General features: G+C 33.6%; 1 protein-coding gene across 1 annotated transcript in view; it reads left to right on the top strand.

Moving 5' to 3' along the window:
- Positions 1 to 3,404: 3,404 nt before the first annotated feature.
- Positions 3,405 to 12,681, top strand: part of LOC106457109 (putative cystathionine gamma-lyase 2) — a 21,925-nt gene continuing 12,648 nt past the window's right edge. Inside the window, exons 1-3 of the mRNA XM_013916492.2 lie at positions 3,405 to 3,677; positions 6,119 to 6,200; positions 8,739 to 8,834. Of these exons, the coding sequence (XP_013771946.2) occupies positions 3,513 to 3,677; positions 6,119 to 6,200; positions 8,739 to 8,834 (343 nt within the window). The 5' untranslated portion in view covers positions 3,405 to 3,512. The remainder of the gene's footprint in view (positions 3,678 to 6,118; positions 6,201 to 8,738; positions 8,835 to 12,681) is intronic.

The raw sequence follows: 12,681 nt of genomic DNA, 5'->3' as shown, positions 1-12,681 counted from the left end.
AATAGAGAATGATTAACTAGTGAATAGTAGAACAAATCTGAGAAAAATTAATTGATGAAGTACCCTTTGAAGTTTGTCAGCATAATTGGGGTCACAATGTGTAGGTCCTTAGCCATTTTAGACAACCATTATCACTGTTACATCAATTAAACATGTCTTCAACTTTTTACTTGTTGAGATGAAAAACATCTTACATTTATTGCCACCCCGTAGCTCAGCAGCTAATCTGTTGGCTTATATCGCTAAAAACTGTGTTTCGACACCCGTTCTGGACACAGCACGAATAACCCATTGTGTAGCTCTGTGTTTAACAACAAACAATATCTTACCTTAATCATAAAATCAGTAATTTAAAAAATAAGATAAACGCTAAGAACTGAATGAACGAATCCGGAATATAGACTGAAACTTATAAATTTGTCACCAAATCTAACATACAGATTTCTAAATTCTCTTGCTAAGAACGAATTCGGAATCGAAACTAAAACTATAAGATTGAGAGTTAGTTTTGAATATTGAGCAAGACAATGAAATGGGAGTATTACATGCGCTAATGTATAACTTGCACGATCCATGAACATATTAATTCTTAGCTCTTATCTAGGTATGAAGTACAAGGTATTAGGTAATCTATATTTATAAAAGTAAAAAAAAAAAATATTTGTTTGTTTGTCCGCGCACTACTCCGTGGTCTTTGGACCAACCTCAACCAAACTTGATAGGATGATACATTGGACTGAGGAGTATGTCATAGGATGGTTATTACCCGGCCTTACCCAACCTGGATCACGCATGTAGCAAAACTACGTATATTTAGCTAATGATTCCACAGTCTTGGAACAATTTTTATTTTTTAAGGTTTTTATATTGAGTTTTTTTTCTTGGAACGTTTTTTTATAGTTTATCTTGGAAAATTTCGATGTTCTTTTGATTCAAAATGTCAAAATTCACATTTTTGCCAGGAAAAATGGCAATCAAAGCACAAGGTTAGACCCTTAAATTGGCAGGGCTACATTTGAAAACTCCTTGTTTTTCACATGGTCAGTTCTTTGTTGAGCATTTAAGAGTAGGATCACCAAGAAATATCTTTATTTATACCCAGGAAGGTAGAACTTCTAATGTGGTGTATCAAGAAGCATTCAGGGTATCAACGAACATTGAGGCTGTAGAGAGGGATTAGTAAAAGTAAGATAGTAATTGTAACACCATTTCTATAATGTAGAATAAAGTAGGTGGGAAATGAATCACGCATATAAGTAAAAATTATTGATTTACTTTATTAGTTCAAGCCATACATTCAATCCTTATGCCCTTAGACGTAGGACGGGTGCCTCAGCTAATGATTAAATATTTTACAATAAATCAAACTTAGTAGGTCAGGAGCTGCTAAAAATATGAAAGACTCTCTAAATAAAAATATTAATAATAGTAAAGTTTGGCCACTTGACCATAGCTTATTAAAAGGCCAGTAATAACAGTTTGTATTAATGCCGATTTTTAGGAAACGCTTAAGCATTTTTCTTTCAGGAGGTAGATAAATAGTGAGAATTACAAAAGGAAGAAATACAAATAGCACAGTAATTACTGTAGAGATATTTGATATCGCCTCTCCCCCAGTGGCACAGCGACAAGTCTGCGGACTTATAACGCTAAAATCCGAGTTTCGATACCTCTAATGGAAACAGCACAGATAGCCCATTGAGTATCTTTGTGCTTAACTGCAAACAAACAAACAAAATAATCTCGTCTCTCGTTGACCTCTTTCAAAACTTTATCCGCCCCCCCAGTGGCACAGCGGTATGTCTGCGGACTTATAACGCTATAAACCGGGTTTCGATACCCGTGGTGGGCAGATCACAGATAGCCCTTTGTGCTTAATAACAAACAACTACAACAAAATATTATCCTTAAGTTTTTGATTGATAATTTCTAACCTACAATAATAAACTTCAAAATGTGCTTACAAATAAACCTTAAGAATTATGAAAAAAAATTATTTTAATTACTTAACGAAGAAAGTAATTTTCTTTTCTTTTAGCCATGTATACTGTAGTTTTCTCTGTCAAGGCTGACACACACACAAATAACACATCTACTATGACGTATAAGAGAAATCTAAACTTGGTGTGTTAACTCTTGTTGTAAAAATACTTGTACAGAATACTGCGCCGAGTAGTTTTTACAATTAATAATTTTGTTTTTGATCACTTTATGGAATCAATGTCGAAACATAACAGTAAACGGCTGTGTGTGTGCGTTTGGCAAGCACTCTATTTTCTTAAAGTTTGTTTCGTTAATAATGTTGTTTAAAGTAGTTGTGAATATTATTATTTATTACTGTTATAATCATTATTAATTTTTACGCTTATGAAGATAATTTTGCATTGTGAGTTTAGTTCGTGGACTTAGGACAAGCAAGCCTCATAAACTTTTGTGAACATCGTAAGATATTATTGGGTTTGTTTGTAGCGCAAAGCTATACAATTTTGAACTGATAAACTACAGGAGAGGCAGCTAGTAAATAGCATTCACCGCCAACTCTTAGGCTATTCTTATCTGATCGAATAGTCAGATTAGACCGTCACAACATGCTCACGGCTCTAAAGTGCGGAGCCTGTTTTCGCGACAACAAGCCTCGAACCACGAACCTTCGGATTCACAACAGTTGAGTACTAACCATAAGGTCACACCCAGTCCACTATTATTGAGATTACAGGTTAGGGTATCGTTAATAGCGAGGGTAGTCACCTAATGATTCAAATAATGCATTCTAATCATTGTGGGTTATAGTTTTATGTATTGATTTTTGTCATAATATATTTCTAGTCAGTTGGTTCAAGTAGCTTCGTTAATCCAAATTTTTTTTTTAGTTCTGATCTAGTTAGCTTACTTTTGATCAGAAGTTACTGATAATTATCACACTTATTACACAAATATAGCTAGGTCTGTTTTGGTTGTTGTTAAGCACAATGGTACACAAGTGGCTATCTTTGCTGTGCCCACTGAGAGTATCGAAACGCGATTTTTAACATAATAAACCTTCATACTTACCGCTGAGCCACAGGGAGTGACAAATATAGCCCTTTTTTTTATCAATTTGAGAACTTCAAAAACTTTAAGAATCAATTCACAGGACGAAATGAACCTTTCTCGTTCTGGAAGAACTATCGGTGGGTGTTTTTATTAAATGAATAATTGTTGCTTATTTGGGTAACTGTGGATTTCGTATGCGGGCTGATATCTCGGATGTTTTAAATTAAACCAATACATTGCAGGTTGTTTGAAACTGTGTTTATATCAGACAATAACGTTATCACGTTGTATTTTTCTACGCTCCAAACCAGTTCATATATGGATATCGTGTTATCGTCCATCCGGGAATTTTCAGTCAGTTCAAGGCTAAATAGAGTCAGGTGCGTCAGTAATATTGTTAAACGTCGGTAGAACAACAACAACATTTACCGGTTCTTTCTCTCCTCTCAAGTGTTAGCTTAACATACTGCTAATATAAAATGTTTCGTAAGGATGCAGATGTAAAGAAATATTTATTAGACGTTCGGCTAGCAACAAAGGCAATTCACGCAGGTCAGGATCCTACAGAGTGGAGGTCACGAGCTTTAGTCCCACCCATTGTGACAGCAGCTACGTACGCTTATAAAGAAAATGATGAGCCAATGGTAAGTTTAAAACACTGTCGACAAAGTTTCGTTTTAAATAATTATCTCTCTCTCTCTCTCTCTCTATATATATATATATACACACATGCATACATGTATTTATGACTAAGAGATAAAGATTCTTATAACGCAGGTGGTACTATAAGAACCATTTCTCGTTTAGGCGTTGTATCAATCTTTTGTAACGTACTAATCAATGACTGTGTTCAGCAAGTAATTATATACAAAACTATTCTGTTAGAGAGTCCGCCCACTATGCAGATGTACATCCATAATCATCAACCAAAGATAATAACAGATTGGGGTTTTTCGGGTATCCAGAACAATGTGAAAACAGCTTAAGCTGCAAAATTCAAACATCTCTGTCTAAATCAAAATATCATGCAGTGAATAATTAAGCAAGAAATATTTTGAAACGCTATCTCTGTATAGCATTTTGTGTATTTAAGGGCATTACTTAAACTTTTTTTTTCTTCGTCTAGAGTAAGAAAGCTAGAAAACATAAAGATAAAAAGTCAGACAGTAAAATCATTTTAAGTGTATTTAGAGAAGGGTCATTTTTACATCTTTGGAGGAATGTGTTTTGATTGTGTTCTATTAAGAGAATAGTAAAGATTGCCCTTTAAAACATAAGAATCACAAAAGTAAGACACATAAACTCATGTTTTCACATCATTAAACCTGTTGTTCTGCAGATCTCCGTATCTCGCTACTAATATAGTCTAAACGTAGTGTAAACCTGTTTTATGTGTCTTTATTATACATATATATATCGTTCTCAACCTTCATAGCATATTTATAAATTGTTATATAACTTAAAATATGTATACATATTTAATGGCCCGGCACGGCCAGGTGGTTAGGGAGCTCGACTCGCAATTTGCGGGTCGCATGTTCGAATACCCGTCCCACCAAACATGCTCACCCTTTCAGCCGTGGGGGTATTATAATGTGATGGTCAATCCCACTATTCGTTGGTAAAAGAGTAGCCCAAGAGTTGGCTGTGGGTGGTGATGACAAGCTGCCTTCCCTCTAGTCTTACACTGCTAAATTAGGGATGGCTAGCGCAAATAGCCCTCGTGTAGCTTTGCGCGAAATTCAAACAAACATCTTTAATAAAGCAAACAAAAGGCTTCATAATATGATACTTGTTCAGGGAAGGCTGATTGTTCCGTGTTGATGTTTCTGTTCTTAACGCTCCATTTGCTAGACATGTTCGGTGAGTTGATTCCCAAACAAAACTTTCTGGTACTCTCTTCTATTTTTTTTTTTATTCTGAATATAGATTTGAACTCATTGCGATATCTGGAACCTGAATTGCCCATCAGCGAAGCTGAATTATCACTACTTTCAAGGCTATAAGGGAATAGCACAGTATCCCCATCCACATTCTCACATATAGCATGGTAATGGCCGAACATGTACAATACAAAATCTGGTTCCTGAGCTCTATAAAGCCGTTTTCTCCGCGGTTTTCGCAAGTTCTATCGATAGAGATGACCGAGAAAGGCTTAATTGAGCTTCTTTAATGCTGTTTGATGGCTTAGGGTGGTAACTGTCTGAACTTCTATTATTTTGTTCAAGATGAGCACCCTTCAGCCAGCCACCTAAACTGCGAATCTTCATAGCTAAACATTATTGATGGGTGAGGTTTTCTGTTGTTTAGTTTTGTTTTTACGGTAAAGTGTTTTTTTAGGTTAAAAGTCCTTTATCTGAGTAAATATTTTTGGGGGGATGGGGTATCACTTGAATACTGAAAATGACACCCTTCTGTAACCCACTCAATCTCCCAATTTCGGTCTCACCGACTTGCAAACTGAGTGTTAAAATTACTTGCACTGGAATTCTATCTATTAAAATGTGTATGTCGTAAATGAAATCATTTCTCAAGTATAAATTGCGTAATTTACTACTCACGCAATAATCAGCTTTCTGACAAAATTAAACAATTTAATCAAATCAGGCTCTAACCTAAGATGTAAATATTTATCTGTTACTGGTGGGCAAAAAATCTAAAAAAAGTGTACCAGAAGAGTATGAACTAAGACACTGACAAGATGAAAACAACTTCATACATGAAACTTGCCGGGCACGTGGATAAGAAGATTGTTCAACCAAAATAGAATGAACGAGATAAAAAAAATCAACTTTTAAAAACAGCAAATCAAAATAGTTGGATATATTATGCTGTAAAAATGTGAAGGTCATTCCGAAAAGACCTTTCCATAAAATCAAAACTCATGATGAGAAAGAGGAAAATACGTAAAACATTTGAACATCCTTACTATATTAATAATGTTTCAGTTGGTGGTGATTGCTCGACTGAACTGGATAACTAGTGATCTTCTTGCTTAATTTAGATTTCGTTGGTGTATTTTTGAAATAATAGTTATTTGGGTTTGGTCAGTGTATATATCTTTAATGGATGTGTTTTCTAACAGGATTACGTGTATGCTCGATATGGGAATCCAACAAGAAATTGCTTGGAAAGAACTTTAGCGGCTTTAGAAGAAGGACAATATGGTGGGTTGTATCATTGTAACTATGTGCGTGTAGACGATGTTTATAATCTGTAACAGACTATCTGGAGTATCCGTCCCCTGGACGGAAGTTATGTAAATTCATGATAAATAAATTATCTTAGGACATGAAAAGTTGCTTTTCTTTTATGTAATTGTAAAAAAAAACGCAAAAAAACGCTCATAAAAACTGCAAAACACAAAATGTGAAACCGCAGCTTTGCTTGTATCTCCGCATGGACCCAACAAACCTTCATGCCAAATTTGGTGAAGGTCCATCAACGGTGGGCGAAGTAGTGGTAAAAAACGCCCATAAAAATCACAAAACGCAAAACTAAAAATTTGTATGTATCCCCGCATGGACCTAATGAACTTCCATACCAATGTTGTTGAAGATCCATCTACACTCTGCGAAGTAGTTACATGGACATACAACAGACAATAGTCAGTACTATAATCTATATAAATATATAAAGCCAAGGTGGTAAGTGCTGAACAAGAGGGAATCCGCAATAGCCGTGACACTTGAACTTCGTTTAGACAGGATTAGAGTAAATTAATCTACTAGCCCTTTGTTTTCCTTTTTATTAGCTATATTTGTGTGCGCCAGCAATACCATCGTGGGGCGCGCGTATACCCGATTCAATTTTATTACTCATCAGGATCTCTACGAGTCTACCGTCAAATTGAAATTATTTTAGACAGGATTAGAATAAATTGATCTACGAGACCTTGGGCATGGTCAAATACATCAATCGAAAGGGCTTGACCTCCTAACTTCAAAACAGTAATTAAATATCATATCGGTCAAGAGATGACGGAGCTCTGAGCTAAAAGTTGGTACTTGGAAAAAAATAAAAACACTGAGCCATTCTATGAAACCGCTCAGCCGCGGCTAAAAACACTTTGCGAAACAATGTACTTGATTGTTATAAGAATGAAAGAACTTTAATCGGAAAAACAATTCAAAACAGATAAGTATCGATGATAAAGTATTACTTTGATTAAGAACCAGAGATAGGCTCATGTTCACGTAGTTTCAATCAAAACACAGTACAATTATGTACCAACACAAACAAGAATCTCACGGACAATTATAAACCAGGTTGTCTTCCAGTCGTTTGAAGTTTGAATAAAGTAATACCATATGTTTCGGAACATAAGACGCACCGGTGTATAAGATGCACCCTTATTTTGAAGACAAAGTTTTGAGAGGAAAAAAGCTACAGTCGCATTTGAAAGATTTTTATTGAACAAAAATTTAATTTTATACTTTAAAAATTAGTATATATTGTTCTAAACACAAAAGAGCTCAAAACATCAAAATAAGAAAATACTGTAAATCAAAAAAAAAGTTTACTGTTAGTTAGTTTGGTTCAAAACCTACAAAATCACTGTAATTTGTTTTTTTTATTATTTAGGGAGCATTATAAATAGTTATATTTTTAAAAGAAAAAAACTACTATTGTTATAAATAACACATTCAATTGAACTAAACTATGCATGCCTATTTAAATATATTTACACATGGCTTGTGTATATCCTATATATACATATATATTATTCATACCTTCGGTGTATAGGACGCAAGCAGATTTTGACATCAAATTTTTGGGTGAAAAAGTGCGTTGTATACACCGAAAAATACGGTAACTCCAGTCTCAAATCAAAATGCATTTATATCATCAGAACAGAACAAAAAACCTACGAAACAAAATATTTAACTAATATATATATATATATGCTTACGAAGCTTTTCAAAAATAGTTTCTAAAATGATTTTAAGGAAAGTTTATATAAAAATCAAAAACACCTTAAAGCTGTAACCAAGTTGTACTTGATTTGAGAGGTTTTCATACTCGTGAGCTCCTCCCTACTCTTCAGCGGAGTTTAAGAACACTTTCTGTACTGAGAGCACTTCCATTTACGACAATAGAAGTATGTGTAGAAGTATTTGGTTACTTTAAAACAAAGAAAACTCTGATAAGTTCATTTTAGCAGAGATACTGCATGTACACTGTATATAAAACAGTTCAAAATAAAATCAAGCTTTTTTATTATCCTATTTCTCAAATGTAAAAATATTCTTACCTCTTACGTTCGAAAACATTAGTATTTTTGCAGTGTTGAATTTTGCAACTTTTACAATTTTCTGTATTATTCTATACTGACAATGCATGTTATTGTTGTTTAAGTGGAAAGAAAACTCCTTCAGTGTTCTTCCATAGCAAAGAGAATTCGTTAAAACAAGATATATTTTAAAAGTCCCGTTCTTGAACATACAGCACTTTTAAAATTCAACTGTATATGATATAATATAAATATGGAGTATTTTTGGTTAAAAGTGTACAAAAAAATATTTAATGTTATTTGTTACTGAAATTTAAAAAAAAGACACGTGTATCATTTATGTAAAATTACCAAATTAAACTGTATAATTATGTCTTTCCTTAAGGCAGTAGATACTTTCCAATATTTAAATATTTGTGTTGTAATACTAAATAGAGATAGATATTAATAGTCGTAATTTCGTTGCTTACAGCTCTTTGTTTTACATCGGGAATGACAGCCATTACAGCCATGGTCTATTTGCTATCTAATGGGGACCACATTCTTATCTCAGATGACGTGTATGGAGGTAGGTACAACTAATAAGCAAAAGTTAACAGGTCCGTGTTTAAATAATAAATTACGAAGAAAATATCCTTTTAAGATTGTACTTGGTGAAGATGTTTGTCAATATCGTTAAGCCGCCCTCAGGTGCTCGCAGAACAGGTTCTAGTAAATACATCTTGACATACAAATAAACATATTTTAATAAAGCAGAAGAGATAATAGTTTGTTTGCTTTTATCTACTAGACGGTTCAAGCCATATAATTTAAATTTAACTCATTACCTTATTCGACTTCACAATACTGACTGCTTATGAAATCTACAACATTAGTAATAGCCCTCGAGCAACTTCCGATACTACAGTCCATACCAGTTGCCTGTCACCTTGTCCTTTGGCAATACAGCCACCGTCAAAGTATTTAACTGTAAGTCTGAATGCTACTTTTTAGAAAAGCAAGATAGACCAGACATATACACGCCTGCGCAACGGAGCTCCAGTTATGAGTCTGAAATATCAATATTTGATTTATTTCAGTTCTTTAAACATATTGTAACACCGAGCAACCTGAGTTATTTCAATAATTCAATTGTAAATATTATACTAAAAGCTACTGAGTTATATGTATCATGATTGATATTTCATGTTTTGATGCGTTACTTATAAAGATTATATAACAGAATATACTACCAAATACTACTGGGTTTCATGTAACATGATTTATACTGCCTGTTTTAATCATTGCCTATAAAAGTTATATAACTGATACGTTGATTTTATCATCAAAATTGAAAAAAAAAAAAAACGTGATACACCAAGATCTTACTTTAGATGATATTTGAAAAGCCAAGACCTAATTGATGTTGGATCAGTATTAAAAAAGCTAGCCTGATGATTATATTCCGGTCTTTGATGTTGTTTTAAATTCTAAGGAAATTTGAAACGTCTTGAAAACTCGTGACCCGTGGGAAAGTTAAACATTATATGGTAATGACATGATCCTTAGTTAATTTTTATTTTCCTTAGTGTAGTCCTTTATTGTTGCCTTGGGGTTCCTTTAGGTCCAGCTATGTTCGCTCACTGCTCATTAATGTTTGTGCAATTTCGTTACTGACTAGCAGAGACTCGGAAAACATTTGCGGTTAAATTAGTATCTTCATTGCAACAGTTCTTCTTTAAACACACGATTTCTAGAATAATAAAAAATAATTATAATCACAGAGACCGAAACCTGTAACTTTAAATCCACTTGTCTTAGGCCTAATATTAATTAAGCCTTTATTAAGTACGGCCTATATTCGATAAACAAATTAACACTGTAACTTGTGTAAGTTTTTTTTTGCTTTAGTGTAGCTAGGGCTAGACTTTACCGTACTTAATGTAATCAATAAATAAACTTATAATGTTATTCTACGAACTAACGTTAGTCCCTTTTAAAAACTTTGATAAGCTTTCATAATGTTGTTGTGCAAATTGTCTACTGAAGTATACTTACATCCGCCTTTTGTTTAAATCCGTTGAAATGAAGTGCGCCCGCATTTTCAGGACAGACAAGAACCGAGTTATGAAGTTGATGATGTCACTGCAAATAGTTGTGCCAGTCAAAAATATCCAAATGAAATTTAATTATGAAAATAAAGTATTTTTTCTTTTATACTTATGATATCAAATGTTAGTATTGTAAACTTACTATCTGGTGCTTGTTAATCTGTGTTTATTTAGAGTTTTAAATTATATTACAAACATGTTTAGAAAGTTGCAAGATCAATTCAATTAGAGTTATTACGGGACAAGTGACAGATGTTAAAAAAAAAGTATCGCTTGTCTGAAATTTGATTGTGTTTTGATTATTAGAAAGCCCCCCCCCCCCCCATCCAGCTTATTTAATAAGATCTTCATAAAACGGTAGATTTCAAGAGAGTATGGTATTCAAAGCAGGTGAAGAGGCATAAACTACAACATATATACTTCAGAGGGAAAGACACTTAACTCAGTTTCAACTTGAGACTTCTTTGTGGAAAAGATGCATTAGATCATAATGTATTGTAACTGTATAATATATAGAACATTCAGTTTCTCTGTAAATAGATTTATGCACACTGACAACAACTTTAAATGAAAGTTTTGGGCGACTAAGATCTATTCTTCTACGTGGTATATGTAATTTCATGCATTGCCTAAATCAAAACACTAGTAATAGATATTAATAACAAACCCTTGTCACGGTTACATGTGCAGAAAATGCCACTTGGGGTCAGAGCTCCCTATTACATACATTACAATTTTTACATTTGACCTCTGTAAAACCTAAAAAAGAAAAAAAATCTCAAATATGTCTACTTTAGTATGTGGGGTTTTCCGGGGATACCTTTATGCAAAGTCTAATCTAGATTGGTCGGGATATGACAGGTCAAAAATATAATTATGTAAAATATTTTGACCTTTGTCCCTTGTACAGTCGTAAGAAAAGAACAAATTTCATATCTACCTGCTTCAGTCTGGGGGTTGATACAAAGTATCTTTGTGGAAAGTCTTATCTAGGCTGGTCGAACTATAGGGGAATGGCAGATGAAAATATATGTTTTTGTAATGTTTGACCTTTGACTACCAAAGTTTGGAATTGGGCTTTAAACTAAAAAAAATAAAAATGTCCCTGGGCATACTGGATCAATGTATATGGTCTTTAAAGTTTCAAGGCAATCGGCTCAGAAATATGAATGGTGCAAGACTAATTGCTGGAAAGAACAAGAAAGTAACATAAGAAATACAGTATGTATCCCTTCCCACTGGGGAGACATAAGTATCACTTTATCACTTCTTACATTCGGTTAGCCATTTCTTGTCATTTATTCGTTTCTTCAACTGTAGACAATGGTAAGGTGTATTTGCTATCTTATTCTCAAATTTTGCAAAAGTTCTTTAACTTGATAGATTCATTGAGCCTTTCCATACATGTGTGGAGTTTCTGCTGAAGACATGTCCATCTCTGGAAACTTACATCTAAATTTAGATCCATTACTTCCGGAAAGTATACTAGGAATAATCAAATTGTTATGCAATTAGCAAATCGGATTCATTAAAGACCTTGGCTTGTATTACTATTGTTTACTATTCTTCATTTTTCGTGGTATTTAGCTAATGTTTCCATTGTCGGTTAAAAAACTTGGTATTTATCCAACTGTACTAATTCAGAATTATAAAGTACAATAGAAACACCTTTAGAAGGATTAAAGCTTTTAAGTTTGTCTCCCCCCTCCCCCAGTGAAAACTATTCTATAACATCCAGTTTGTATAGAAATACTGTTGTTATTGTTTTTAGCGGAGAGCTACAATGGGGGTTCCCTGCGCTCTGTCCACCACAAGAAATCAAACCCCGAATTTTAGTATTGTAATTCTGTAAATTTACCGCCAACTCGCCGTAGTACGAAGAGAATGCTTAAGACTTCTTCATCACTACGTTTTAAATTCAAAATATCGTTGAATATATTCAACGTGAAGTTTTCTGTTAACTCAAGACGTACTTTACAGTAATTAAAAAAAATGAGTTCTTAAATTTATTGTTAATTTTAATTTTAATCCGAAATTTATTTTAATCTAGACACCATAAAACAAGTTCACGGCAGAACAGCTACATCTTGTGCTTATTTAAGGATGTAAGGAACAACCAACGTACCTATCGAACATCATTTAGTTCTTTTAAAAAGATGAACAATGAGAGAACAGAGGCTGTCTCGAAGTCCTAATGTAAATAGAACCGATAAATTTCTATCATTAATATTTGTGTGACGGATTTATTATTATATATTTAATTTTAATATCGATGTTTGCTTGAATTAAATTTATATTTACAAATGTGCATAACTTATACAATTA

The sequence above is a fragment of the Limulus polyphemus genome, unplaced genomic scaffold (genome assembly GCF_000517525.1).
Source record: "Limulus polyphemus unplaced genomic scaffold, Limulus_polyphemus-2.1.2 Scaffold293, whole genome shotgun sequence".
Taxonomy (NCBI): domain Eukaryota; kingdom Metazoa; phylum Arthropoda; class Merostomata; order Xiphosura; family Limulidae; genus Limulus; species Limulus polyphemus.
The sequence above is the reverse complement of the archived record's forward strand: the minus strand, read 5'-3'. Positions and strand labels throughout refer to the sequence as shown.